Below are 26,078 nucleotides of genomic sequence, written 5' to 3'. Positions count from 1 at the left end.
AATCATGTGCTGTTGCTCTTGGACGTTGTTTATTTTTCCTGCAATACATTCATAACACCAGAACAACATGACTCTCAGTCAACTGACATCAATAACAAATCGCAATGGCTCAAAATAGGGACTTGACTCCAAACCTACTACAAACATGAATTTGAGGCAAAGTCTCCTTCTTCTGGCCATGTTTGGCTCTTATATTAATCATAGTTGTTTAGATGTTTGTGTGGGAAGATGTCTCAAGCAAGAGTCAAAGAGAACATTTTGGTTGTCAACATTTTTTATGATCTAGGGGTGGGTGCAGTGTCAGTGAACATGTGACTGTACAGTGGGAGGAGTTGGACAAAGGCCACTCATTTCTAAGTTGAAGTCACTGGATATTAGGCCCCAAAATAGCCCGACAGAAAGTATATAGGGGTCCTCTCCAACCAGCCCTATCAGACGTCGGTTGTGTGCAACAGCAAACATACTGTGCGACAAACCTTTTTCAAATTCAGATGGGAGAAATTCACAGCAGGCGGGAAAAAGAGGACAACACAAGCTAAAAGAAGGAGATTGGGACATAGTGAAGTGAAGCAAAGGATTTGAAAAGTGCTTGCATTATGCAAAGTGAGTAACAGCAGGGGCTACTCCAGCTGGAAACTAAAAGGATAAGAGACAAGCGAGGAGAGGACAAAAAGGACACACAGCAAAGGATACTGCTCTTTTACTGGATTGGTGCATTCTCTTGGACTTCTCATTTCCGTCCTCCTGGGCTGACAGCAGAGGGGGAGGCAGAGCCGGAACAACTGCAGTGATGAAGTACAACTACCATGTACCAGTGTCAACGTACACACGCAGTTCACAATACACACCAACATACCACACACCTACCTACTACACCCCTTCACATTACACACCAACGCACTACACATCCACATATACCTCTGCAAAAAAGTACACCCCGACACAGTACAGCACAACACATTACACTCCGTCACATTATACGTCCTCTTACAAAGCTGCATCAACATACATCCCTTCATATAGCAAAGGGTCACGGTACAGTTCAACACATCGCACACAAGCACAGGAGAATCCTGCACCTGTAATACCAGTCGCACCTGCAAAGAGAACTGTGCACTTCCCCAATGACATCATCTTCCAGGATATTGTTAGACGAGGAGATTTGGAGCAAATTGGTCGGTTCATGAGAGCGAGGAAGGTTCGTGTGGATACAATCTTCCACTCAGGTTAGTTAACTTCCCACAGCTTCTATTTTACCCATGGTACAGCAACATTCCCTGCTGGCATTCAAAACACTAAACTAATTAGATCTGACATTAGAGATAGTGCCAACCATGACGTCATTTGATGTTAAACAGTGACCTGACTGCATGGCTGCAGTGCTCTTGCAGAGAACTAATTTTAGTCTTGTATGCAGGTATGGCAGCACTACACGAAGCCGTGCTAACGGGAAACCTTGAGGTGGTGAAACTGCTGGTGAAATATGGCGCTGATGTTCATCAGAGAGACGAGGATGGCTGGACGCCACTTCACATGGCCTGCAGTGATGGCTACCCAAAAATCGCCAGGTAACATATGACATTTTCACCCTTTAGTGACACAGACTAAATCATCGTTTGCATTATTTGCTTCATCATTTGCTGCTGGTTTCTGAAAAGCAAAAGAAAGTTGTTTCCTATAAAACATAGATATTTAATTCTAACATACTGCGGAACAATTAGAGGCATTTGGGACCAGGTTAATGTGACGCTCAAAATGAGATCACATATGGATGCTGGAAACATGCAAAGAACGAGAGCCTCTCTAGACAGAATTTATCTTTGTATGTCAGTTGTAGTTTGGCTTTGAACATTGGCAAGAGGTCTAAAATGGATAAGTATCTTGAAAAAAAACATGCATGAAACAGTGACATAATTTAATTCAAATGATGGTCATAAAATGTTCCATACTGCACAGAGCTGTACTAATACCTCTGAATTTTGACAGTTCCCCTTATTCTAAAGTAGAGACAGGGACACAATGAGCCACAGCTATTGGAGAAAACCAGTTACACAAATGATAAATGAAAAGTAAGGTTTTCATGTATGTTTGTTGTGGAATTTCCTCATTTGTTTAACATTAATTTACTTCGTTCTCCACTCAGTTATCTGCTGTCGATGGGAGCCAGCACAGAGGCAGAGAATGAAAGCGGAGAGAAGCCTGCAGACCTCATCGACCCTGACTGCAAAGAACTCGCCCAATTGTTTGAGACTGGCTGTGTGTGATTGGTCACCAAATGCACCCAATAGACAACATCAACAGAAGAAGAAAGAAAGATGATATGAAGATGATACAGTATTCAATACCATACAAACAGGGTGAAGGAATGTGGCCATAGCTCAGGCCATGTCACTGATCTTGTAAAGCAAGAACATGTCTGCTTATTGGTTTCAAAATTTTAGCACAAATTGCTATAAGATTTTATTTTCTTATTTGCTATGAAGCAATTAGCTGTATTTCATGTTCTGTCGGATTCTGGCAATATTTCATTTTATTTTAGTTAATTTTGTGCATTTGTGTATTTTTCATACTGCCTGTGTCTATGCTTCAAATGTTAGTCTACAAATATCTCTGTCTTCACGCACAGCTCATGTACCACAATGCCAACAATGTGTCACTGAATCGAAATGTGATCTTTACTTGTTATCTTTAGTCCTTTCTGAAGAAAATTTGATTCATTTATATTCTCACAAATATCTAAATTTAAGCATTGTATCAGTTGTGTTAGTGTTATGCAGTTAAGTAGCTGGTTGCACTCCACAGCCTGTATGTTTCCAGACTGTAGTCATGCCTTATATTGAATTTACAACACTGAATTTGGGCCTAGATGTTTGTGTCTTATACAAAGAGTTATGTATCCTCGCTGCTGGGCAGAAAGAGGATCATCCAAATTAATAATTGATACTTCACTGATAGGTCAGGAGTTACAATTACATTAAGTTTATGCTGTACAAGCATTTCTAATGTTGCAGTGTTTCTTCCCTGATGCATTACTGTTGTTTTCTGTGGTAGAAATACGAATATCAGTGATGAAAGTCTTATAATTTTCTCTTCAATTATTTTTGTACGTTTTCATAAATAAAGACACCTTTTATAAATATGACTGACTTGCAGTTGTGTAGTCTGTTTAGGAAAATAGAAAGTGCATTACAAGTACTATAGACATCACACTGGTATTTTCACCACCATCACCTCAGGCTGCAGCTTTTCAACCAGCCTCCTTTTTGTGGTGTGCCCTCAGCTTTAGTCAGGTTTTTCTGCTGCTGCTTTAAAATGTGATATAAGTACATCAGAACAGAAGTGATATACATCCTGATATCCTGACATGAATGCAAAAATGGAAATTACAAAAAAATAATGAATAAATTAATGTAATGTTGTGTTTTCTTTATTAATAAATGTGATAAAGTAGGTGGGAAAAAAAAGACTATTTAACTTTAGTGCATAGATACTCTGTCACATTTTTTGTGTTAATATATTATTATTATTATTATTATTATTATTATTATTATTATTATTATTATTATTATTGTTGTTGTTATTATTATTGCTATTATTGTTATAATCATATAATATCATTAGTATATATATATATATATATATATATATAATATCATATCATATCATATCATATCATATCATATCATATCATATCATATCATATCATATCATATCATATCATTTGCGAGCCTTTTCACTTCCGTGTCCTTTCCCGGAAATGATTGGTTGGCATTGGCAACGTTTTAGCCAGGTCTGACGGCGTACACAGTCTCTGTATAAAGAAATCGAAAGGAAAGATTATAAAAAAGGTTTGTTGAATATTTTAACACTGTGTTCGTTACTGGGTAGCTCGAAATTACCCTTACTGGGTTAAGCGTCTTTCTAAGAAATATTTTGTACCGGTAACGCTGGAGAATTATTAGCTGTTTTAAGCTAACGTTACGACAAGACAATGTAAATCACCAGCTAGCTGGCTAAAGTTAGCTAAAACTATTGTGTCAGCAAATCTATAGTTAGCCGTAAGTCAGGACATAGCTGTAGGTTAACACAGGTCTCAACAACCAGAAATGATTTTATAAGCAATTCACATTGTTCATGAGAGTTCGATCAGTGGTTAACATACTAGGTTTGGCTCTGTAGCCTGCTGCTAACAGTACTGAAGCTACTGAAGGCAAAACGTAAACAAAAGCCTCTTGGTTTCCTAAGGTCAATATTTGTTCATTTTCTACAGACGCTTGGCGTACTTTGGCTATAAAGAAATGAGTTAACGCTTGCAACCATAAGTTAACAACACTCGTATTGTTACTAATGTTACTCGACTTATCAGAACCCATCAGATTATATGGTTTAGTTGTATTGTAAGTAGCTAACAAATTTAACTCTGTTGGTTAACCAGCAGTGTTAAAAATGCACTGTTTCTAATGATTAGCTTTCCCATAAGTGTAAGTCTGTGTTATGACATTTAGATAACAGTGGAGTACCACAGTGTAGAAGTGCTCCAATACAAGTACAATTCCTGGATTTAAGTTAAAGTAAAATTGAGGTAAAGTATGTAAGCATAATCAAGAAAGTATACTTAAAAGTTCACCCAACTCAGAAAAATGGGTTCTGTGACTGTTGTACTATTACATGTCTGCAATTAATATTTCATTATTGTATAATGTGCTGATTTTTTTGTCACTTAATTGATTGCTTAGTCTATGAAACATGATAAATACCCATCTCAATTTTGCAGAGCCACAAGTGACATCTTCAAATGTTTAGCTTTGTTTGACCAAGAGTCCAAAAAGCCCAATATATTTAGTTTATAGTGATATATATGACAATGAAAAGCAGCTGATTTGAGAGCCTCGAATCAGAAAGTATTTGGCATTGTTTCACTATTTTTGCTTCAAAAATTAATCAATTATCAAAATAGTTGCTTATTATTTTGCTTTGTATATGCTGTTGGGTAGTTTCATTTGTAACAAACCTTCATATTTTATAAGCACTTTTTTATATTTTAAGCAAAAATCTTAATTGTGTAAAATAACTAGTAACTAAAACTGTCAGATAAATGTAGTGGAGTATAAAGTTGCATGAAAAGGAAATACTCAAGTAAAGTACAAGTATCTCAAAACTGTACTCAGATGCAGTATGTGACTAAACATGCATAGTTACATTCCACCAATGTTATTAACTGTTTTCTTAGATTATGTGGCGATGCTAAAGTTGTCACTCTTGTTTATTGTTAGAATCCAGCTGAGGACTTCCGAACCTTTGTATCTTTCAAATCCACTCACCATAGAGGAGCGAGGAGCGAGTACAGACTGCAAACAGAATGACCAGGTCTGAAAAAGTTACTGCACTCAAGTGCTAATAAACAAGTACAAATGGAGTAGTGTTAACAGTGATCATTATAGTTTCATCAAATGGAATTGTAGGTATGTACTGTGTTGGCACCGAAAAGTACTATGTAAAGACTAGTTTACATTAAACAGTGATTAAAATACAAATGAAATGAATGTTTGCTTATGCTGTTATCTTTGCTGTTTTCATGTTTATGAAGCTCATCTGCTCCCAGGATGGTGAATAGTTACAAGCGGACTTCAAGCCCCCGATCCCCTACTAACACTGGGGAGCTCTTCACCCCTGCACACGAGGAAAATGTGCGCTTTATACATGATAGTGAGTATAGTCTCTTAACATTGATATGTTGAATTTTCTTTCAGAATAATTTATGCCATTTATTTTATTTATGGTCAGAATAATACACCTCTTAGAACAGAATATTGACTTAAACAAACATGAAAGTAAACTTTGACCTGTTTAGATCTTTTATTTTTGAATCTCTAACATACCTTGTTAGAAATGCACATGCTTGCACACTTGAGTTAAGTTGGGTGATATTGATAGGTCCATTGAAAGTGACTTGCTTTCTCCTGTTCCATAACTGCAAGAGTAATTTATTCAGATAAAACTTTTTCTTCAGTTGAAGCTCAGCAGTAAGTCAATCACTGTGCTTAATGGAAGCCCATTTAAAAAATTAGATTATATTGTGGTTCTGTATTTTGTATTTTGTGCAAGCCAGGACTCTTCATTTTGATCACTTAATGTGCAACATGTAAACACAACCCCTATCATTTTGTTTACCTCACATATAAACACTTAACATGGGAAATGCTTGTGTAACTCCATCTCATATCACTTAAATCTAGAAGTACACTTTTTGCATTTTTTTCAAAATACATATCATGTATTTAAGTAAAATGATTGCTGTCATTAACTGAAGAGACTCCTTTTTAAATAACATGAATGTGTCCGTCTATTACTTTACTTGATATAGTAGGTTATTCTAAACATAACATTGTAACACCATAGCTTAAATGAGTTGAAACAACTATAGATCAAGAAAACAGGTTATGTGCCCACTTGAATGTGAGGGCATTATTTGTAAACAGCAACGGCATTATAGCATTTTCGCCTGGGGACTGTTTAGAGTGCAAGAGGCCACTCTAAGCAGTCACTCATTCTCAACACTACTGGATGATAAGTCTAAACCAAGGCACACACCTTGTTTATTGTTTGGATTTGTGAAAGGTGCCCTGTGGAGTTTTCTTGTACATAAACAAAACGTGTTTACATTGAGTCTTACTCACCATAACTTACTGTTTGTATCCATGGGGTCTAACAAATGTTCTGAATGCAATTCCTTTTTCAAGAGACAAAAAAAAATGCTAGGCATTGCTTCATATCTAGTTGTGTTACCTCCACCTACAAATCAGTGGAATATTGCGGCACCAATAGCAGGACTATCAAATTAGCATAGACAATGCTTCAGATGGTTTTCATTGATCATGTCAACCATCATCATTAAAAATGGAAAGTAAGTGGTGCTCCAGTATCTGAATCAGACAACTTACTTTGCAGGCCTTGTACCAGTAGTGGCACTGAAGCACTTACTTTGTTTGAAAGTACTTCAGAATAGGTTTTCAAGTTACTAAATGCCAGAACACTGTCTCAGAGTCTCTGTGAGACTGGACCCTTAAACTAAATGTCTCATCTTTATTAAGTTGAATGTGTTATTTACCTTCAGTCTGTCTTGTCATTAATATCAAGTCTCCAGGGTAGGATAAGATTTCCTAAATGTAACAAAAGCATTATCATCTTTACCCTTCCTCAGCTTGGCAGTGTGTGCTCAGAGACATCAGATCAACACAAAATAGTGAACGTAATGACCGTGGACCACAGGAGTATGTGGAGAAGAACCCAAATCCTAACCTACATTGTAAGTTATGGTGTAACTTAGTAGTGAAGTGGGTTTTGTTTTTATGTCACACTGAAGGATTAAATCATCAAGCACAGGCAAGTTAACAACTTGTTTCTGTCTGTTCTTTCAGCTTTTACACCAGTGGACCTGAGTGACCTCAAGAAACGCAACACACAGGACTCCAAAAAGTCCTAGTCTTTCTCATGATGGTCCGGTCGCTTTTTTCCACCCATTATCCTCAAGAACTTTTCCTCCATCAGTCCTCCGTCAGCCAGAAAGTCAGCCCTGATGGCCAGTCTAGCACAGAATGCCAATCTTGTTTCTAAACTCCGGACCCAAACGACCCCCGTCTCTTTCTTTATCCTCTACAACTGACTAAGAAGAAAAGAACCAGGATTTCAGGGAGTACAAACTCTCCCCTTTCTTGGTTCATGTTTTTTCAAGTCACAAAATCTTCATATATACATTGTTTATGTGGATGGGACTGATGCAAACTTTCATCAAAATTTGCTGACATCTGATGCTGAGGTACAAACTGTTGACACTCTCCACAGGACACAAAAGACTGCAGTCTTAAATACAAACCCTGTTTTCTTTACTACTGCTACATATATGACTTTGGAGGAAAATGCGAAAGGGCTGACTTCTATTTTTTTTAGTTTGTTTTGGAAGATAGTTTGATCAATAAATTGTAGAAGTAATGAAATTGTCACATTGGATACACAGTTCCTGGGCAAGTTTTGGAAGCCAAATGCAATGTAGAAGGCCAACATTTTTATTATAAATTTTCTTGCCCTCAAATGGACTTTACTAAGTAGAGACCTCCCCAAGTATGCCACCCTTGGTTAACCCCACCTTCCCAAAACCTTAAAACAAAATGTTGAATAAAGGACTTTTACAGTACTCCTGCTTGTATTGATCCTATATAAATATAGAACAGATTGAATATCACTGTTGGTGCGTCACGTCAGACATCACAACTACACAAATGTTATGTGTTTCGTGCATGATGAAATAAAAGATAAATGTCCTCAGTACTTTAAGGAATCAGCAAGGAGAAAGAAAACTTAATGACACTCACCCTGAATCATGCAAAAACCTGGTTATTTTGATTTCAGAGCTGAAACTAATGATTATTTTCATTATTATTTGACATTTTCAAAATTAACTGATTAATCATTTGGGGCATAACTTATCAGAAAAAAGTAGAGCTGAAGTTGACACATCTAAATTGGCTGTTGTGTCTGACCATAGATATTTAGTTTGATGTAATGAAAAGCTAAAATAAAAATGGGCAAATGTTCTTATTTAAGTGGTTGGAACTAGTAAAACATCATATTTGCTTAAAAAATGCTTATATGATTAAGTGATTGATGAAATAGCTGCAAATTCCTTTTCTTTTTCGGCTCCAAATTAATTGAATCTGGGAAATAAAACTTAAACTATGAATATTAGTCACTGAGTAACATGATCCTGTCATGCACGTTGATAATATGAGAATGTCACATTACATTTTGCATTAGCGGTAAATAACAGTAGCATCAGAGACAGTAGACAGTATAATATAGAGGATCTTTGGTAGCGTTTCGCATTAAGATAGCGTTTGTTCCTTGGGCTCTCGTATTACGTGATGACGTCAAGTTTACGCGCAGTACGTACTGAACAGTTCGTCTATATACAACGGTCACTTGCTCATTGTATTTTTTCGGCGGTGCAGAGAGCGTGGAGCTGTGAAAAGGCAGGGAGAGGGACCAATCGAGACTAGGGTGTATTTTTTTATATTTTGTTGACAGTTTAGCATTACTGGGGCAGCATGACCGATAAAATGGATATGTCTCTAGACGACATTATCAAGCAGAACAGGCAGCAGAGAGGTGGAGGCCGCGGTGGAAGAGGTCGAGGCCGCGGAGGCTCAGGCGGTGGCAGAGGAGGAGGCGCTGGGCGTCTTGGAGTCGGCGGCGGAGGATTTGGAGTCCGAGGCGGCGGATCCGGCCCCATGAGGAACCGACAGAACCTGAACCGCGCTAGAGGCAGACCAACGCCTTACAGCAGGGTATGAGAAAGTTAGAGGAATGGGCAGAAAAAGGAAAACCTTCGGCAAACCTGAAAATGCCTGGGTTACATCCTTCTATTCTCCAGTAGGCTTGCCAGCTAACCTTCTAGCCAGCTTGCTAGTCAAGCAAATAAAGTAATCGCTAACCGCCGAGTTTCCCTCGGAGGAGAGCTCTATAATTTGCGGTTAAGCATTTATGGAAGTTATATACATAGTTTTTCCCTTCTCCCACAACCCATATGTGTTGCATCATTTTCCAAGAAGAGGCCTTTTGGAGAGAGCGAATGTGTTAGCCATATTGGCTAACTAACAAAAGTTGGATCGTGAAGGCCTTGGCGGCGCCATTTTGAAGCCAGCACCTTAAATTAGAGCTAGTCTTCCTCGGGCAGTAACATCTTTTCCACCCCAAGTGTCAAAATGATGGTGAAAGGAAACCACTTCGAGAAAATTCGCCCGCAAATGATTTTTTCACCACTTTTGGGAGCATAGTTTTTGTCCGTGTCCCGGTGCAGCGTCCTGGCGGCCTTTTGTTCGGGAGTGGCTGGCGGGTTTCACAACAAGGCCTATTTGGTGGCTTTTCAACCAGTGTGGCTGTTACTTGTGGATGGATCAGTGGACTTCAACCCCCCTGATAGTGTTCATATAAGGCAAATCTTCACTCCTTAAGTGTGAATGAGTATCTAGACAAACCCAACAAAGTCCCAATCAAAATGGCGTGGTCTCAAAATGGACGCTCAGATAATCCACTCTCGCATAAAGGGGGATAGCTGCCCATTTTTTAGTTGTTTTTCTGGTCAATCCCCACTCCCTATGGACAATTCCCCTTCGTGAAAGCCAATTTCGTGGCTTGGTAAAGAACTCTTGGGCGGGCCAGGAAACATGGTGCAACGCTGGAGGCAACGCTGCTTCAGATGGCGACCCCCTGTGTACCCGAGGATCATATCTGGAGAGCCTTTGGTGGAGGCGCAGATGGCAAGAGAACAATGGGCAATATTGGTACAAGTTGTTCAGGGTGTCATAGATATTGTGGGTGGGTTTGGGGTAACACATTTTGGTCAGTTTTGACTTAATAGTCACTGATAAATACAACCTCGGCAGATGCCACTAGACCTCATATTCATCTAAATTATATATAGAGTGTGTGTGCAATAGCGATGATATACATCACATCCCCTTGCTTTTATGGCTAAGTTTGTCCTGTGTATGTCCTTCTGTCTGAACTGATTCACTTGCTTGTAGTGATGGGGTGGGCAGGGAACATTGGGGACCCTCTTGGGGGAGCTGAGCACCCTGGCCCTGTTGGAAGTGGAGCCCCTGCTTGCCCCAACACCCAGCCGTGTGGACTCTGTGATTGACAGAGGCAAGGGGATCCTGAAGTCAGCAGGTGCGTTCTCTTTCATCTGTTGCAGCCTAAACAGCTTCCAGATAAGTGGCAGCATGACATGTTCGACAATGGCTTCAGCGGCTTCAATGGCGCTGCTGGTGGTGGCGGAGGAGCTGGTGTGGAAACTGGAGGGAAGCTCCTCGTCTCCAATCTCGACTTTGGAGTCTCAGATGCAGACATTCAGGTATTTGGGTTTTCACCTTCACCCATTTGTGTTTGTAGTAGGAGGAGCGTGTCTGCCGTATGTTGGTGTGCTGAACAGGAAACGAGATAGCTGCTCAGGGTTTGCTTTCCTTTTCAGGAACTTTTTGCTGAATTTGGGACTCTGAAAAAGGCTGCAGTTCATTATGACCGATCAGGAAGAAGCCTGGGAACCGCAGATGTCCACTTTGAAAGGAGGGCAGATGCCCTCAAGGCCATGAAACAGTACAATGGCATCCCACTTGATGGTATGCCTCAGACACAAATGAAATGCAACAACTACTGTTAACTTTATGTTATGTGATTGGCATTTTTGTTTGTTAAATTACTCGACTGATTGTTGAGCACTACTACCTGGCCCAAAATGTGACGTTAATGGCATCTTTGTCTCCAGGGCGGCCTATGAACATACAGCTCGTCACATCACAGATTGACACACAGAGGCGACCTATGCAGGGGTAAGTGTAGTGGTCTTTTTGTTTGAGAAAGTTGACTTCAATCTTTGGACACTATATGTGATGGAAAAAAAAATGTTCAGCCTGAACAGAGGTGGTGGAGGCATGAACAGAAATCGTGGCGGCGGCTTTGGGGGCATGCAGAGAGGCCGCGGAGGACGTGGTGCAGGCGGTGCCAGAGGAAAGGGTCGAGGCGGAGGCGGCCGTGGTGCTAGCAGCAGCAAGCAGCAGCTGTCAGCAGAGGAACTTGACGCCCAGTTAGATGCCTATAATGCCAGGGTATGTTCAGCTGTCAATATGATGGTACCTGTGACTAATTAACCAATCTTGTTTTGGCAGCTGTCTAATTCACTCTTGTTTTGTTTTCTCAGATGGACACCAGCTAAGAAATGAAGCTCCACCGGGTTTCTTCCCCTTCCTGTCTGCACAGAAGGGTGGTTGTTAAAAATGTGCAGAGTATTTTACACTTGGTTGTCCTCTGTGATTGAATTTATTGTTCCAACTTCTTCTTTTAAATGCTCCAAAGTGTTTTTTACCAGTGTTTTTTTTTCTTTTTTTCCTTTTTTTCTGATGAAAATGGTTTTGACTGTAGGTTAATGTGAATTGGGGTCTCCCAGTTCTTTCCTCTACCCTGTAGTTACTGAGGCTTGTAATAAAACCTGCAGTGCATATTAACCAAATGCTGTTTGTCTGTTCTCGTAGTCCTTTTTTTAAATTGTTTTTTTTTTTTGTTTTTTTTTTGTTTTTTAGTCCAACGAAATGCCATAATTATTGTTACGCTTAAATGATTCCATTTTCTACATACTTTTAATGTCTGGGAATAAACAACAGTAGAGTGCAATCCATTTAAGTACATTTTGTAATTTTTTTTAATTTTATTTAAAAAAAAAAAAAAAAACGTTTTTTCTTTTTATGCTTATTTTAATGTAGCGTCAGTTTTTCCCCAGAAGCAACAACTGAAACCACTGAAAGATCCAACAACAAAATAAGTGCTATAAATATACTTTTCTATTTATTGTAAGTGACCAAGCATGTAGGATCAGTAATTTCCCACAGCAACTTTGGCTGTCATGTTCTTAATTATAAAAACAATACATCTACCCCATGACTGTTTTAATGGCACCACCATAATATAGCCACTAGATGGCATTGTGTTGTCAGTCAATGCATGTAACAACCATATATGGTGTAAAAGTAATGTCAATTTGAGTTTCTGAAATGTACTTGCTATCTGTACCTTCTCGCCTATAGCTTGAATGTATCACCGCGGTGGATAAAAACTTATGTGCTTGTTCATAAACTGCCGCACTGGAGATGTCAAGTCTGAAAAAGCTAAAGCTGAGGGGGAAGTGGAATGAACAAACTTTAGAATGTCTGGACCGCCACAGGCAACGATTTGTGAGCGTGCAATGCAGGTCTGCATGCCCACGCACGTCAAAAGCCATTTTTCCCGGAAGCGTGATTACAGACACCGGTTTAAATTGTGAACAAATACCATTTCCGGTTAGTTTTTCATGATTGAAGCGAATCGATTTTATTCTCTTTCCCTTTGATCGTGGAAGACGAGTTACTTGAGTCTTCACAAAATTCTCATAGTGGCGTTATCTATGGGCGGGTGGACAAAATAACTGAAGCAATGGACGGACAACATAATGTCATCCAATAAAATCCTGTAACATTGATGATTGTTCTTGGAGGAAAAATATTCAGACTTAAGTATAAGTAGTAGTACCACAATATAAAAACAAACAACTGCTTTCGAAAAAGAAAGGAAAATAAATATAATCGACAAAATGGGCATGAAAAATAAAAGTACTCATTATGTAGATTCAAGTGTTATACATATTAACATTAATGGATTATTGATGTATTAACATGCAGAGACATTTGAATTTTTAAGTTGGAAGGAGTGCTTACATCTTTTACATAATTACAAATATCAAGAGCACGGTGCAGATATAATCTGTTACAAGTCATGAATTCAAAATTTTACGTACTCAAAAGTGCGACATCAAAATATATAATTAGTACCATAAGTATTTATTATGAAGAATGGCCGCCTTCAGAATAATGTATGCTGATTATAACACTCAGACATTCAGGTGTAGCTAGTAAAGATGAGAGTCATTTCAGTTACTTTACATATTGCTGGTTAGCTTGTGAATTTTCCTAAAATCATTGTAATAACCCGCTTTTATTTTGAAGGTGGTGGACCGGACGTGGTGTCCTCTGTTAGCGGTCGTTGCCTGAGATTTTGCTCCACCGCTCCACTTCACTCGCTCTCACCACCATTCACAGGAGACTGTCCCAGCCTACCAGCAGTGTAACGGTAAGAGTTGATGAAACATAGATTAAACTCTTCTAATAACTCGTTTTAACTGACTAGGAAACACCCCTGAGCTGCTGTGGTGAAGTTAGCACCTTTAAGTATTTGTTAAAAACATGTTGGCTAACTTAAACCCATGAACGTCATTTATGGAAAGGGTATCTCTATCAAAGAGCAACTTCCTGCAGTTGGGGATGTGGCTTTTTTTAAATATAGATTTATCAGGTTGCTGTAGTAATTTTACGGTCTCAAATTCCTTCAATTTATTGTTGAGTCATAAACTTACCCGGCAGCAGTGAGAAGTTAAGAATTAATCATTAGTTGTTCATTTCCGGGTGTTGAGCCTGATCTGCGCTGACATTGTTGGCCGTTAGGTAACGATACTGTCAGCCATTGCATTCACTTGATCACAATAATACACATTATGAGTGAATGCACCGACTACAGAGTCACAAGTTTAATCGTATGGGTGACATAGTCCACTGTAAATGTGTGTGTGAGACCCTACATGTCATGTGGTATAAGAGGATAATTTTCTGACACTTCCTGGAACTCATCTCTTTTTCAATTTGAATTGGCCCGGAGGGCTCACACCTAAAATCAGCCTCCATGTTGGCTTTATGAAGGTTTTCACGGTCAAGTGCACATGGTTAAAATCTGTTGAGATCAAAAGTGCTTCAAGTGGCACCAACTTTTGTTTGATAGTTAAGCCGTGTGCTTGGCTGAATGGCTGATAAGTGATTTCTCAAAGAGCTCAACCAAACCGTGAATCCTCCCTTTTCTTCCTGTGTCTGATAAATGGCCTGGAGATATCTCTTTATTTCCACTTTATAAGAGGTGGGGAACTTTTCAGATAACATATTTCTATCGCAGCCATTTCATTTTCTTCATCTCAACTTGTGAATCTGTGGCCTTGCAGCGTGGGCCGGATGTCTCATTTTGCAGTTTCTGCTTGTCTGCTTGTCTGTAAAAATTTCACTGTAGGTATTTTCCTGACATCAGTATAATAAGTTCTGCACATTTTCAAGCAGCTCACAGATAATATAAAAACAACTGGTCTGAACCATAAAATGTTGCACAAATTAGCTTGTACTCAAGGTGTGTGCATCCTGGCTATGGTGTAGAAGCTATAAGTTAATTCTAAATTGTTTATATAAATCTTAACAAATGCTACAATTAGTTTGCTTTTGTCTAGTTCTTATCATAAAAAATACATTTTGTGAGAGTCAACCCTCTCTGTGCATGATACTTCTGAGTTGCATTTTTACGCCTTTAAGCCTCTCTGTTATAGTTCAGTCTCACAGGGGAATATATGCAGGGATGCTAGCCAGCCCCTCCACTCACGGACCAGTCAGAGCTAGTAATGATTAGTCCGCCTTTCTCACATTGTCTGGTCCACCTCAGCCACAACATGGCTTTTCTCTGCCTCAATGGCGGCCTTTGCGAAGCACTTCCTCACAGAAATGATAGTCCTCAGTGCTTTGAAATGTCTGTAAAAACCATCAATATTGTATTTCACATTTTTTACTGCAGAATTTTATTTTTAAACTAATTTGTTTGAATGCTAATGTAACATGTTCATTCCATCTGTTGTATAATATCAGACTGTTTCTATTCTTTAAGTAAACCATCAAACCACCAACACCTGCAATCTTGCATGGTGTAGAATCTGTTACCTCTAAGTCTGTTGCCCAGAGAGGCAGATTGAATCTGGGCATGTCACTGAAAGAGCTGAGTAGAGCAAGGGAATAAGCCCTGACCTTTCAGCTGGCACCTTGGCTATCCCATTCACTTGTCGCTTCCTGCTGCTGTACGCAGGGATTTCTCACCAGCTATTTTTAAAGCTTCCTATTTGTTCTGCTCCTTCCTGGGATAGAGGCGTGTTTTGTTTCTCTTTCTCTCAGAGCCACCTCTTTTTGTCGCTTATTTTCTATGTGGATCTGATTAGTCTTCTGTAGTGATAAAACAATTTTTAATAGATATCCTGCGAAAGTTATCTTGGTTGTTAAAACGTTCCAATAGCTTTTCACCTCATCAGTTATCACAAGCTCATAACAACTTTTCGTGCATATTCCTTCTCTAAATTTAATCTTATTGCATTTAGATTTTTTTCTCTGACTCTCTTCTTATTTCTGTTGAGGTTTGGTTCCTCTGCATTGCATCAGCTCAACCAAGAGCTCTCTCTGCAATTCTTGGTGCAACACTTCCCCAAAGCTTTGGTATGTGTTGCACTATATCCTCAACTTGGCGGGACCGAGCATGATTTTATCTACTGGCATTACATATAGCCAGTTCTAGTGTCCTTTTATATCATTACAATATCTTTAAAAAGGGATTAGGGTGGGTTAGCGTTATAGGTAGAACATTAAGAAGATGAGCAGTGCCACAGCTCTGCAGAATGTGGTTTAGTGCTCTAAAGGATATGAATCATCAAGCTCTTGACCAAAAAAGGAAGTTTGCAGTAATTTCTTGAGAGACAGAAAGACCCCATGGCAACTTGACATGCAACATACGCTTGCTTGAAGTAAAACGTATGTGCAACTATTTAGTCACTATATCATCAAGTCTAAGGGGTTAGCAGTATTCAGATATACAGTCATACATTTTATGCTTTTATTTCTTTGAAAAAAAATCACAGTTCTTGCCTATCAAAGCTCCAGCATTTGCAGCTGATATGCTTTTTGCACCACTCAGGTGACTGAGCAAAACTTAAATCAACACTAAGAAGAGAGTAGAGAAACTTAATTAAAGTGCTGCTAGTTCTGTTCTGCACATAAGAGTTTGATGACACTGAAATATCAGCTGATATGCATCAAATTCTCTTCAATTTTATGGATGAAAAATGGTTAACTAAAGGTCAGAAATATGGTCAGTGCAAAATGCTTGAATAGATAGACAGTGGTATACAAAGATACTCGTTGATGCATTTTCTACATTGGCAAATTGGTGAAGGATGTAATGCAATTTCAACAGCCCCAGGTGCATTCAAACTGTTGCAGAACTTTATTTATTCAGAAAAGTAAGTGATAATGTGAATTAATGATTATTTGCAGAGAAATTATGAGTGTTGCACCTACAATTGATAAGCTCTTATTAAAGCAGCATGAGAAGGATACAGAGAAGTGTGGAGAAGCGTGTGGCTAAAAGGGACACCTCTAAAGGTCTCTGGCGGGTGTTGCATGAGGGAGACTACAAACAGAGACTGGAGATCAAAGCAGCCAGAGATCTATGAGTGACATCTTCAATAGGGAGGTGAAGCAAAGAGCTAAATGTCACTTCACAAAGGTTGCCAATTCTCACTTTCAGTGAAACAACATTTATGTCCTGTTGTTGTCTCTGGGGTAAATGTGTGCTTTGTTCCCAGTAACAGTAATCCAGGGTATGAATCATCAGCTGTAATACTTTTACTTCTCGATTCATCAGTAGAGGTGGCTCTACTGTGCAAAAATGCAGCAGCTATGGTCGGACTGCAAAGCTCCTGGTAGATTTAATGGGAAGGAAGTTGTATATATTTTGTTTAGAACGGCTCCGCTATTTGGTGCTCTTGCAGCGTGTTGCTGTGGCTGTTCCTCAAGCATTCCTCTCTGTGAACCTCCTGACCTGTAGCATTTACTGTATGATCAATGGCACCAGACAGAGCCCATTAGATCATATCAAGCGGCAGTGAAGATGTAGGTCCACAGTTTCGTGATCTTCAGCTTTACTTAATCTCTGGTTTGGTAATATTGTCAAAATAATTTTTTTTATTTCACTTGTATATTTAATGTGAAGTGGTGACCTTGGAAATGATTGTTAATGCTTTAAGAAGATATTTACAAGCCAGAACATTTTTAGAACAAATCAAAGAAGTAGTTATTCATTGTTTTATTGTAGTTTTTTTCCAGGTTAAACTTCACAAAAGAAATTATTTGTTGACCATAATTAATTTCTTTGACTAATCAATTTGTTGCTTTAATAAAAAAAATTGTTTCTATATTAGTTATGTGGTGTTGGTCCATGGCAATAATGCATCTTGCAAAGTCAGTGTTGCATCATTGCATTAGTTAAGTATAATACATTTAAAAAGTATCACAGTATCAATATCTTGTTTAGTTTCGCAGTATTAGTGTTGAATTGATCTATCACCCAGTTCCACACTGCAGATGGATGGCCTCTTTCCTTAAATGACAGTCACAGCCCCTACACACACACACACACACACACACACACACACACACACACACACACACACACACACACACACACACACACACACACACACACTTCATTCCACTTCATAAAGCTTGTATCATCCCACAGGGATTCCCTGGTCCGCTTGCTGACCAATTATCTTCAGTAACATCTCAGTGACACTAATGACTCCTGTCAAGAGAATCCTCTTGATATGCACCAGTGACACCTCCAAACACTTTCCTCTCGAATCCCTGGACGCCTCATTAGCTGTAATCCCACTTTCTATAATCTCACCGCTCAGTTTGTTGCTAAGGAACAAGCCTAATCTGAAGTTTTAGCTGCTGCCAAGCCTGGTGTGCTTGTAAAACTGCACTGCTTAGTCCAGTCAAGCAAACAGATTATGAGTGCTGCCTGCAGGACTGTGCAGGTCAGGAGACTGAGGTGGACAGGTTTAACAGCACATCCAGTGTTTGCTTGTATGATCCCATGACCTCTGTGTTGTCTTTTAGCGGACACTGGGACTGAACAATGACGGGGCCTTTTCCTGTCAGTTTAGTATGTAGCCAGTTATCCACAGCCCGCATTGTTTGAGCAGAGTTAGCCAGTAGGAATGTGTATCATTATGAGGGTGGTGATGTCAATATTGTTGAAACTAATCCATTTTATGGAGCGCGTGGACCTTTTTAATTTGCTGAATCAACTATTTCATACCTAGTTAAGATGGCATTTCTGAGTGATGTGGCTATGCACAGACATTGACATGCTTCTAAACAATTTAATCTTAACTTGCTAGTGTTTATGTTGGGAAAAGCGATGTTGCTGTGAAAGACTACAGAGAAGATACACAGGCTTTTGCACAGTAAGAAATGGATACAGTCACTGTAAGAAAGGACCATCATACAACATGATTAAATACAGTCTGTGTAACTCTTCAATTCTGTAATAGGTAAAAGTTCTGAAATATGCAGCCATACAAGAGCTTTGTCTAAATTAAATCTGAAATTGTCAAAATATACAATTTTCCAAAATTAAACAGTTGACTAGGATCAGGTTCTGATGAAGGCAAGATAGCCAAAAATGGTTGAGTAAATAAAGCATGGTTTGTTGGGGAAGATTGAGGCTGAGCCCAAGATGATGTCATACACTGTCTTTTTATTTCTCAAGCAACTGTCCGGAACACACAAATGTTCACTTTACTATTGTAGAAGACTTAGAAAATGAGCAAATATTCACATTTGAGAAGCTGGAACTAGAGAACATTTTGTCTTAAACTGACAAATGATTGATTGTCAGAGTAGTTGACAGTTACATTTCTGTTGATCAACTAATCAGTCAGTTGATTAATTGGGTGTCTGAAATAAAAAACTATATGACAATTATACAGTTTAATAATAATAATAATTATTATTATTAGTTATAGTCCTTTATGTACTTTAAATGTAGTGCAAGCCTGCTACATGCACACTTGTGTCTTCAGAGACTCTATTTGTACCTAAGCCACAGCAGAGAAACACATCAGTCTTAATGACCCAGCAACTTCCTCCTCTGACAGTTTCGTACGGTGCAGTCACAGTGCAACTCATAGTGCTCGTACAACAAGAAGCGAGAGGAAGTGAGAAAAACAACCTGTTCCTTGCTACTTCAAGAATGATATGACTGTGTTATCTGGTGGCGTTTTCCTGTCTTGTCTCTCTCTCTCTGCAACAAGGAGCCTCTCACTCATTCTCTCCGACCAGAAACATTCACACACTGATGACCAGCTGAAGCAAAACTAGTGGCAGAAAAAGAGTTTCATTTTTTCAGCGCACAGAGGCCCCCATTTATAAAAAAAAAAAAAAAAAAAAGTTTCTACATTTTCAGTTCCTGTTTGGCTAATACCCAACTGTATATGGTGGACACAATAGAGCAGGGAGGACGGTTTGAAAGAGTGACAAACCAGTTTCTTTGGTGATTCTGTTTGCAGTAGTGTGATTTATTGTGGTTCCTCAGACTGTAAATAGTGTGTGTGGTGTTAGTTTTACTCAGAGTATCCACTTGTGTTGAACAGATGAAGCCTTCTTTATATAGTGTCATGCATTATGATTGTTTGTCATCTGGTGTTTGCATTTGTCTGATCTGTAAGCTTGATTTTATGACAACCTTTAACTCGCACGTTAACGCTGATTTGCAACAGTAAACAAAGCTATTAATAGAGAGAGATTGTTTATGGCAACTGTAGAACATGTTTAGTTTGATAAGAGTTTAATGGAGAAGCAGTTTGTGTGGTAATCTTCCTCTTTCTTTAGGGTAGTTCATTTTTCTGAACACAGATTTGATTAAATCATCAACATTGAAGCATTGATCTTTATTCCTCGATTGGTTGGTTTTAATACTATATAAATCAGATTGCATGAATAAGAATACACACTAAAATGGATTTCATATTGTTAACTCCTCTTCTACAGTTTGATGGTGTAGGTTCATGCTTGGTTGAATTCACTCAAATACAGGAAGTAGAGTTCTTTCAACATGCATATGTCGAAAGCATTTAGGAGTAGAGGTTTGAGGTCCTTAGCTGCCTGTTAACTTAGAGGAGTATTTTGTCACTGTCACAAAATTCAAACACATTTTTGTCTGCGTTAGAAAAGTGCCTCAAAACTATTAACGTTGTATCAACAAGGACTTACCTTGTATTTTGTTTAACTCGGTTGCTATGAAATCAACTCCAACAGTATTAGACCTATTTGTGTGTTGTCACTTCTCCAAGAACTGCAGGGGGAGCACAACCAGAACAGACCGCACAGAATAAGTGTTATGAGCATATCATCATCCAGCTTTTGCAGGTGTTGATCAGCTTTGCATAGGCTTCGCCCAGCATATGTGCACCAGATGTTATCAGATAACTCATTTTTTACAGCATTTTCTAAGCAACAGTTACATTGTGTAGCTTACTCCAAGCGCCTCTTTGTTCTCACAGAATAAAGATGATCTCTTAATGTGCTGCTTCCTGCTCAGAATCAGCATCTTTACTCCTAATGAGTAGTGACTGGTATGACAGTGCAGCTGGGTGTAAATAGCCAAATTAGCACTGCTCTTCCTCAGCTGTCTCAGTGCTGAAGCCTGACAGCAGTTTGTCCTAGCTTTAAGACCACCAGCCCCTGTTTGTCACTGCTTTGGCCTCAGAAAAACTGGCTTCTCAGCCAAGTAGACTGTGAGCACCAGCATGTCACGTCTCCTGGCTCTCGTCTCTGCTAGTGTGTATGTTTGTGCACTCACGTGTACAGAAATGTGTAAGCATACGCTAAGGTAACAAAAACACAATAAAACTGCCTTGTCTCTTGCCAAAAATAATGACGTTACGCATTATAAGCCACACTGAGTCTGTTTATTTCATTAAGATTTCAAGATGCAGTCAAATGTTTCAAATTTTTGCAAAGCATGTGCCATTATACTGTAGAGCCTGAAAATACCAGAATAAAAAGACTTCAAAATAAACTGAAAATAATTTTTCCAGTGTGTCTACATGAACTGCCGCTTTACATTGCCATAGCCCCAAATCAAAGTTCATTGAGGTTTGCCTCAACATAAGTAATCTGTAATACTTATCTAGCAGCCGCATGTCTAATAACCAAGCTCTGCCTTGCCCCACATATAGCTCAGATTTCATTAGCAAAGTAAAGAGTATGGATCCTTGCCATCAGTCGTTATTACTTTATTCTCTTGTCCTCTAACTGATCCTCTATGTCATCACTTTCCTGCAGTGGTTAGCACCATGGCAGAGCAGGAACCTACACCAGAGCAGCTGGCAGCGCTGGCAGCAGCCAACGAAGAGGCCGACAGCGCAGTCAACTACAAACCTCCCGCCCAGAAGAGCTTACAGGAGATCCAGGAGCTGGACAAAGATGATGAGAGCCTGCGCAAGTACAAGGAGGCACTGCTGGGTAGCACTGCTGTGGTTGCAGGTTAGTGATTGCAATCAAATAACTCTCACGGTGTTCTAGAACAAATGCAAAACCATTAACTAACCACACTTGATGCGAATGTAGATGCGCACACATTTTGATTTCAGTCACTAGTACAGCCACCTGCTGCAAAAACCACTGCAGTAAATCTCCGCTTTACTTTTTGTAGTCTTTAAAGATGCGTGTGTGCGTGTGTGTCCATAACATTCTTTCCAAATGCAGGTAAAGTTGCTGCTCTACGTGTTTGGTCTACCACTAGTGCAAAGTTGTGTACTGTTATTTGTTGTGACAACAATTCAGATGCACACATGAATTGAAAAACTGTTGAAGTTAAGTGAGAATGTTAACGCTTCTTTACTTGCATTATACTGTCATACTGTCATTTTATTTTGACATTTGTGTCAAAGTGTGTATGACCCTTGTAAAATAGGAAAAATTTTAATAATATTCATCACAGTAACATATTTTAAAAAATACAGTTCATGTAGTGTTTTGGTACCGATATAAAACCTATTTACCAGCAACATGTGGAGGTCCAGGTATTTTCAAAAGTTTTTAATGACTGAACCAAACGGATATAGTGAAAGTATAACTGATCTTTTTCAGATCCTTAAAGGTTTTGAAAGTTGTTGTAAATGATGACAAACATATCCTGTCATTGTTTTTCACTCTTTCACTCTACTCTACTATAAATTTGATTATTTGACTATTATCACTTTTTGGATTATAGATTATCCATCTTTAACATTTCTTTATTATAAATTGATTAGAAACTGATGATCTTATGGTTATAATTTTTAATTCTGTGTCTCTCTGTCTCAGATCCCACCGCCCCCAATGTCCAGGTGACAAGAATGACTCTGGTATGCGAGGCGGCACCACAGCCTCTGGTCCTTGATTTACAAGGTGAGTAGAGCAGACAGGGCAGTTTGGTATGTGTGAGGCTGGAATCTGGACAAAACTCAACAGAAGATTTTAGGGTGAAAACCGATCATTTGAAGTTGATGTCTGAAAAATTTTCCACTTGAATGCACATGACCCTCATTCAGGCAGATGTCTTTCCATACAACAAACACACTGGAAGAATTGGCTCATAGTAACATTAATTATGAACACTAATCACTCCCCTTCTTGTGTGCAGATATAGACCTAATGACCTGCTGGATCATTAGTCTGCTAATTAGTAATGACATCATTCCTGTTTAAGTGGGTTAACTAGCCATTTCCTGATGACACCCCTGCCCTCCCTTGGTGGTCACACTGAACTGCACCTGAGCTCACTTGAAGCCTTGTGCCACCTGGTGGTCAGTATCACTGACTTTTTTTTTTCTCTGCTGTGTTGCTTTTCCCTGCCAGGAGACCTGGAAGGCTTCAGGAAGAACCCGTTTGTGCTGAAGGAGGGAGTTGAATACAGAATAAAGATCAACTTTAAGGTGAGAGAGTCTGGTCTTTGTCTCTGTTTGTTTTCACAGACTGTTGGAGGCATGGAGATGTTACTGCAGCTGCAGTGAGCTATATTTGTCCTGGGAAACTGCTCAGCAAGATGATGCATGTTGCTTTTTGCAGGTCAACAAGGAGATTGTGTCCGGCCTGAAGTACATTCAACAATCATTCAGGAAAGGAGTTAAAGGTAAAACTGCCAAAATTATTTCATTTAATCTCTGCAATTCCTTAGGTAGATTTTACATGTAACAGTAGCCTCTTCTGGCTTAAAGGAAAAGTTTGAGAAACACACTTATTTGCTTTCTTTCCAAGACTGAGAATAAGATGATTGATTCCATTCTCATGTCTGTACACTATATATGAAGCCACAGTCAAAGCCATTCAGCTTATCTTAGCATATAGACTGGAAGCAGGGGGAAACAGGTGGGCCGGCTAATAAAATCCACCTACCAGCACCACTAAAGCTCAATGATTAACATGTTATATCTCAACATGTTATGGTTGTACAAGGGGTTATTTGCCAGACACGTTTTTGTTTTTTGGCTAAGACCAGTAACTTCCTTCAGTTACTGCTGATTTCCAGGCAACCAGCCAAGAAATAGTCCCGTACATAAAACCTGTGTAAAATATTGAATTGTTTTCATACTGTGTTTTTACAGATGAGAAATGATATCGATTTATATGATGGATTTTGTTACCTTTGGGCAGAGCCAGGCTAGCCGTTCCCCTTGTTTCATGTCTTTGTGTTAAGTTAAGCCGACTGCTGCTCCAGCCACATATTTACTGTACAAACAGTGAGGTCTAAAAGCTGTTTGCTAAACTTATCAGTGATGATTAGGTTGAGTCGATGTTTCTGTATTGGACTACATTTTAGTAGATACAGACATACAGTAAAAAATCTGTATAACTTTGCATGCAATTTTGCTAAATCTGGAATTGAGGATGTGCAGAAACTTCTTACAACCCCTTTTCCCTCCCTCTCTAATATCTAGTTGACAAGTCAGATTACATGGTCGGCAGCTATGGGCCCAGACCAAATGAGGAATACGAATTCCTCACCACCCTGGAGGAGTCACCCAGAGGGATGCTCGCCCGCGGCACCTACAACATCAAGTCCAAGTTCACTGATGACGACAAACACGATCATCTCTCCTGGGAGTGGAGCCTCACTATCAAGAAAGAATGGAAAGACTGATTCCCCCTCGCCATCTTCCCATCAATGTCTTCCTCTGCTTTGCCCCTCTTTCTTTCTCTTGCTGTCATTCCACTTTTTCTGTCTGGATTCATCTCTGGATTATGTGTTGATTTAAACTTTGCTCTCTCCGTCCATTGACGTCCCCTCCTCCTGCTCTTAGTTTCATTTCCCTTTTCTAAATTCCAGTCACTTGATCATTCCTCCCATAGTAATGTTTCATTTGTTTGCACCCAACCTTTTCTGCTAAGTATTAAATCTTTAAAAATGGAGAAAGCAAACAATGTGCACAATCCAGATTTTGCAGTTATGGTTTGTTTATAAAAGGAAAAAAAAAAGGAAAAAAAATATTATTTGTTAACTGCTGTTGGAAAATGAACTATGTGAATCCCTTTGTCGCTTGTTGCTTTCTTTTCTTCTCCCCTTTTCTTTTTCTCTGTTTTTCAGATTGTTTTGTACGATTACCGTGATCTGCCTTGGAAAGCATAGTACAGGAAGCAGTAGTGCTATAATGTATGTGGCCACTGTACGGTCATTGAGCAATCATTGCTGGACACAACTCTCGGACACAGTCCTCCTAAAGCCTTTGAGCAGATTATTTGTACCAGAAACTTGGTAAATTATTTGGAATTTAGGCCATGCCTTTTTCAAATGGTTTAGCACCCTGCAAAATCTGCTGAGAGAACGGGAGAAACAAAATTACCTCTAACCCCTTGTGACCCCTTGCTTTAGGTGTGGCTGTTCCTCTGATCAGGGTATTTCGGCAGTTATTTTAGCAGCCATGTGGCCTTAAGAACCCATAGGAAAACATTAAAAACCTAGTTGAGCCATTTGCCTTCAGATGATATTTGCCAGACCATCATGTGAGCCTGTTTTTAACAATACTTGTAATATATGGGCAGGGAATCAGGACTAAGGACTTTTTAACGCCTTTATTTCAGGTTTGAAGATTTGTAAAAGCCATTACATATAGATGTCAATCATGTAAGCTCTATTTACAAACTTTCATCATTTACAAACCGTCTTCATTTCAGTACTTGTCGTTTTCAGTAATCAGTCAAATTAACTTTTTTAGGTCATTTACAATAACTCTAAATCAGAGCCCGGGTCGTATTAATGGATTTGTATTGCCCAGTCTCCTCTCTAGTACCCGAGGCCATATTGCCAGTTTGTATGAGGTGTTACCTTAGTTCCTTCCTGAATCGATCACAGGGACTGTTAAACCGCTCACCTTGTATTTCTCTAGTTCAGCATTACCAATGTCCGCTGTGCCTCCAGTCTCTTACGACCACATGCTGCTCCTGCTGACCTGGCAGCACTCTGTGCTCAACATCAGTGAGGTGAAACGTTGTCTGTAATTGACTTCTGAACCTATATAGAGACATCAGTCCTCAGACACCAATGTTAACACTCCGTGCTTTATAAAAGTGTTTCCATTTTTATACGCACCATAAGTAAGTGAATGGTGTCCAAGATTCATTCAGCTGTCATGTATCATGGACTGATGTTTTTCTCTGTGGGTTGGGTTTGACTCTGTGTGCTACTTGTATTACCTACAGTTTACTGATATCTTGTGTTCACATTAAAGTGTTCAGACTGGGCTTCTGTGTGTCCTGTTGTTT

The 26,078-nt window shown here is 39.2% G+C and overlaps 4 protein-coding genes across 7 annotated transcripts; all 4 read left to right on the top strand.

Annotated features, from left to right (window-relative positions):
• The first annotated feature begins 416 nt into the window (after positions 1 to 416).
• ppp1r27a (protein phosphatase 1, regulatory subunit 27a) lies at positions 417 to 3,142 on the top strand. Its single transcript, XM_056400573.1, has 3 exons — positions 417 to 1,226; positions 1,418 to 1,568; positions 2,144 to 3,142. Exons 1-3 carry the CDS (start codon positions 791 to 793, stop codon positions 2,262 to 2,264), a joined length of 708 nt encoding a protein of 235 aa, XP_056256548.1. The 5' UTR covers positions 417 to 790; the 3' UTR covers positions 2,265 to 3,142.
• Positions 3,143 to 3,755: 613 nt separating this feature from the next.
• Positions 3,756 to 8,191, top strand: mcrip1 (MAPK regulated corepressor interacting protein 1). 3 transcript variants are annotated; one of them, XM_056401187.1, is made up of 5 exons: positions 3,756 to 3,848; positions 5,274 to 5,367; positions 5,603 to 5,706; positions 7,202 to 7,306; positions 7,419 to 8,191. In XM_056401187.1, exons 2-5 carry the CDS (start codon positions 5,360 to 5,362, stop codon positions 7,481 to 7,483), a joined length of 282 nt encoding a protein of 93 aa, XP_056257162.1. In that variant the 5' UTR covers positions 3,756 to 3,848; positions 5,274 to 5,359; the 3' UTR covers positions 7,484 to 8,191. The 3 variants fall into 3 exon arrangements, with proteins under 3 accessions (XP_056257162.1, XP_056257161.1, XP_056257163.1); XM_056401186.1 differs by having other exon boundaries at positions 5,588 to 5,706; XM_056401188.1 differs by having other exon boundaries at positions 5,274 to 5,462; positions 5,588 to 5,706.
• A 769-nt stretch (positions 8,192 to 8,960) lies between these two features.
• Positions 8,961 to 12,061, top strand: alyref (Aly/REF export factor). 2 transcript variants are annotated; one of them, XM_056401182.1, is made up of 6 exons: positions 8,961 to 9,341; positions 10,751 to 10,909; positions 11,027 to 11,174; positions 11,321 to 11,384; positions 11,465 to 11,660; positions 11,753 to 12,061. In XM_056401182.1, the coding sequence occupies exons 1-6, from the start codon at positions 9,102 to 9,104 to the stop codon at positions 11,765 to 11,767; spliced, it is 822 nt and encodes a 273-aa protein (XP_056257157.1). In that variant the 5' UTR covers positions 8,961 to 9,101; the 3' UTR covers positions 11,768 to 12,061. The 2 variants fall into 2 exon arrangements, with proteins under 2 accessions (XP_056257157.1, XP_056257158.1); XM_056401183.1 differs by lacking the exon at positions 8,961 to 9,341 and adding an exon at positions 9,348 to 10,337.
• A 1,491-nt stretch (positions 12,062 to 13,552) lies between these two features.
• On the top strand, positions 13,553 to 26,057 carry arhgdia (Rho GDP dissociation inhibitor (GDI) alpha). Its single transcript, XM_056401185.1, has 6 exons — positions 13,553 to 13,710; positions 21,621 to 21,821; positions 22,644 to 22,727; positions 23,178 to 23,254; positions 23,388 to 23,451; positions 24,257 to 26,057. The coding sequence occupies exons 2-6, from the start codon at positions 21,632 to 21,634 to the stop codon at positions 24,457 to 24,459; spliced, it is 618 nt and encodes a 205-aa protein (XP_056257160.1). The 5' UTR covers positions 13,553 to 13,710; positions 21,621 to 21,631; the 3' UTR covers positions 24,460 to 26,057.
• Positions 26,058 to 26,078: the final 21 nt, after the last annotated feature.

The sequence above is a fragment of the Seriola aureovittata genome, chromosome 17 (genome assembly GCF_021018895.1).
Source record: "Seriola aureovittata isolate HTS-2021-v1 ecotype China chromosome 17, ASM2101889v1, whole genome shotgun sequence".
NCBI classification, from domain to species: domain Eukaryota; kingdom Metazoa; phylum Chordata; class Actinopteri; order Carangiformes; family Carangidae; genus Seriola; species Seriola aureovittata.
The sequence above is the reverse complement of the archived record's forward strand: the minus strand, read 5'-3'. Positions and strand labels throughout refer to the sequence as shown.

Bases quoted from the DNA above. Each gene is read 5' to 3' on its own strand.
- ppp1r27a (XM_056400573.1), top strand. From the start codon at position 791: ATGAAGTACAACTACCATGTACCAGTGTCAACGTACACACGCAGTTCA. The intron at 1,227-1,417 runs GTTAGTTAACTT...TCTTGTATGCAG, and splicing joins GGATACAATCTTCCACTCAG to GTATGGCAGCACTACACGAA. The intron at 1,569-2,143 runs GTAACATATGAC...TTCTCCACTCAG, and splicing joins GGCTACCCAAAAATCGCCAG to TTATCTGCTGTCGATGGGAG.
- mcrip1 (XM_056401186.1), top strand. The intron at 5,707-7,201 runs GTGAGTATAGTC...ACCCTTCCTCAG, and splicing joins TGTGCGCTTTATACATGATA to CTTGGCAGTGTGTGCTCAGA. The intron at 7,307-7,418 runs GTAAGTTATGGT...CTGTTCTTTCAG, and splicing joins CCCAAATCCTAACCTACATT to CTTTTACACCAGTGGACCTG.
- alyref (XM_056401182.1), top strand. From the start codon at position 9,102: ATGACCGATAAAATGGATATGTCTCTAGACGACATTATCAAGCAGAAC. The intron at 10,910-11,026 runs GTATTTGGGTTT...TTTCCTTTTCAG, and splicing joins TCTCAGATGCAGACATTCAG to GAACTTTTTGCTGAATTTGG. The intron at 11,385-11,464 runs GTAAGTGTAGTG...AAAAATGTTCAG, and splicing joins CAGAGGCGACCTATGCAGGG to CCTGAACAGAGGTGGTGGAG.
- arhgdia (XM_056401185.1), top strand. From the start codon at position 21,632: ATGGCAGAGCAGGAACCTACACCAGAGCAGCTGGCAGCGCTGGCAGCA. The intron at 21,822-22,643 runs GTTAGTGATTGC...TCTCTGTCTCAG, and splicing joins TAGCACTGCTGTGGTTGCAG to ATCCCACCGCCCCCAATGTC. The intron at 23,452-24,256 runs GTAAAACTGCCA...TCTAATATCTAG, and splicing joins ATTCAGGAAAGGAGTTAAAG to TTGACAAGTCAGATTACATG.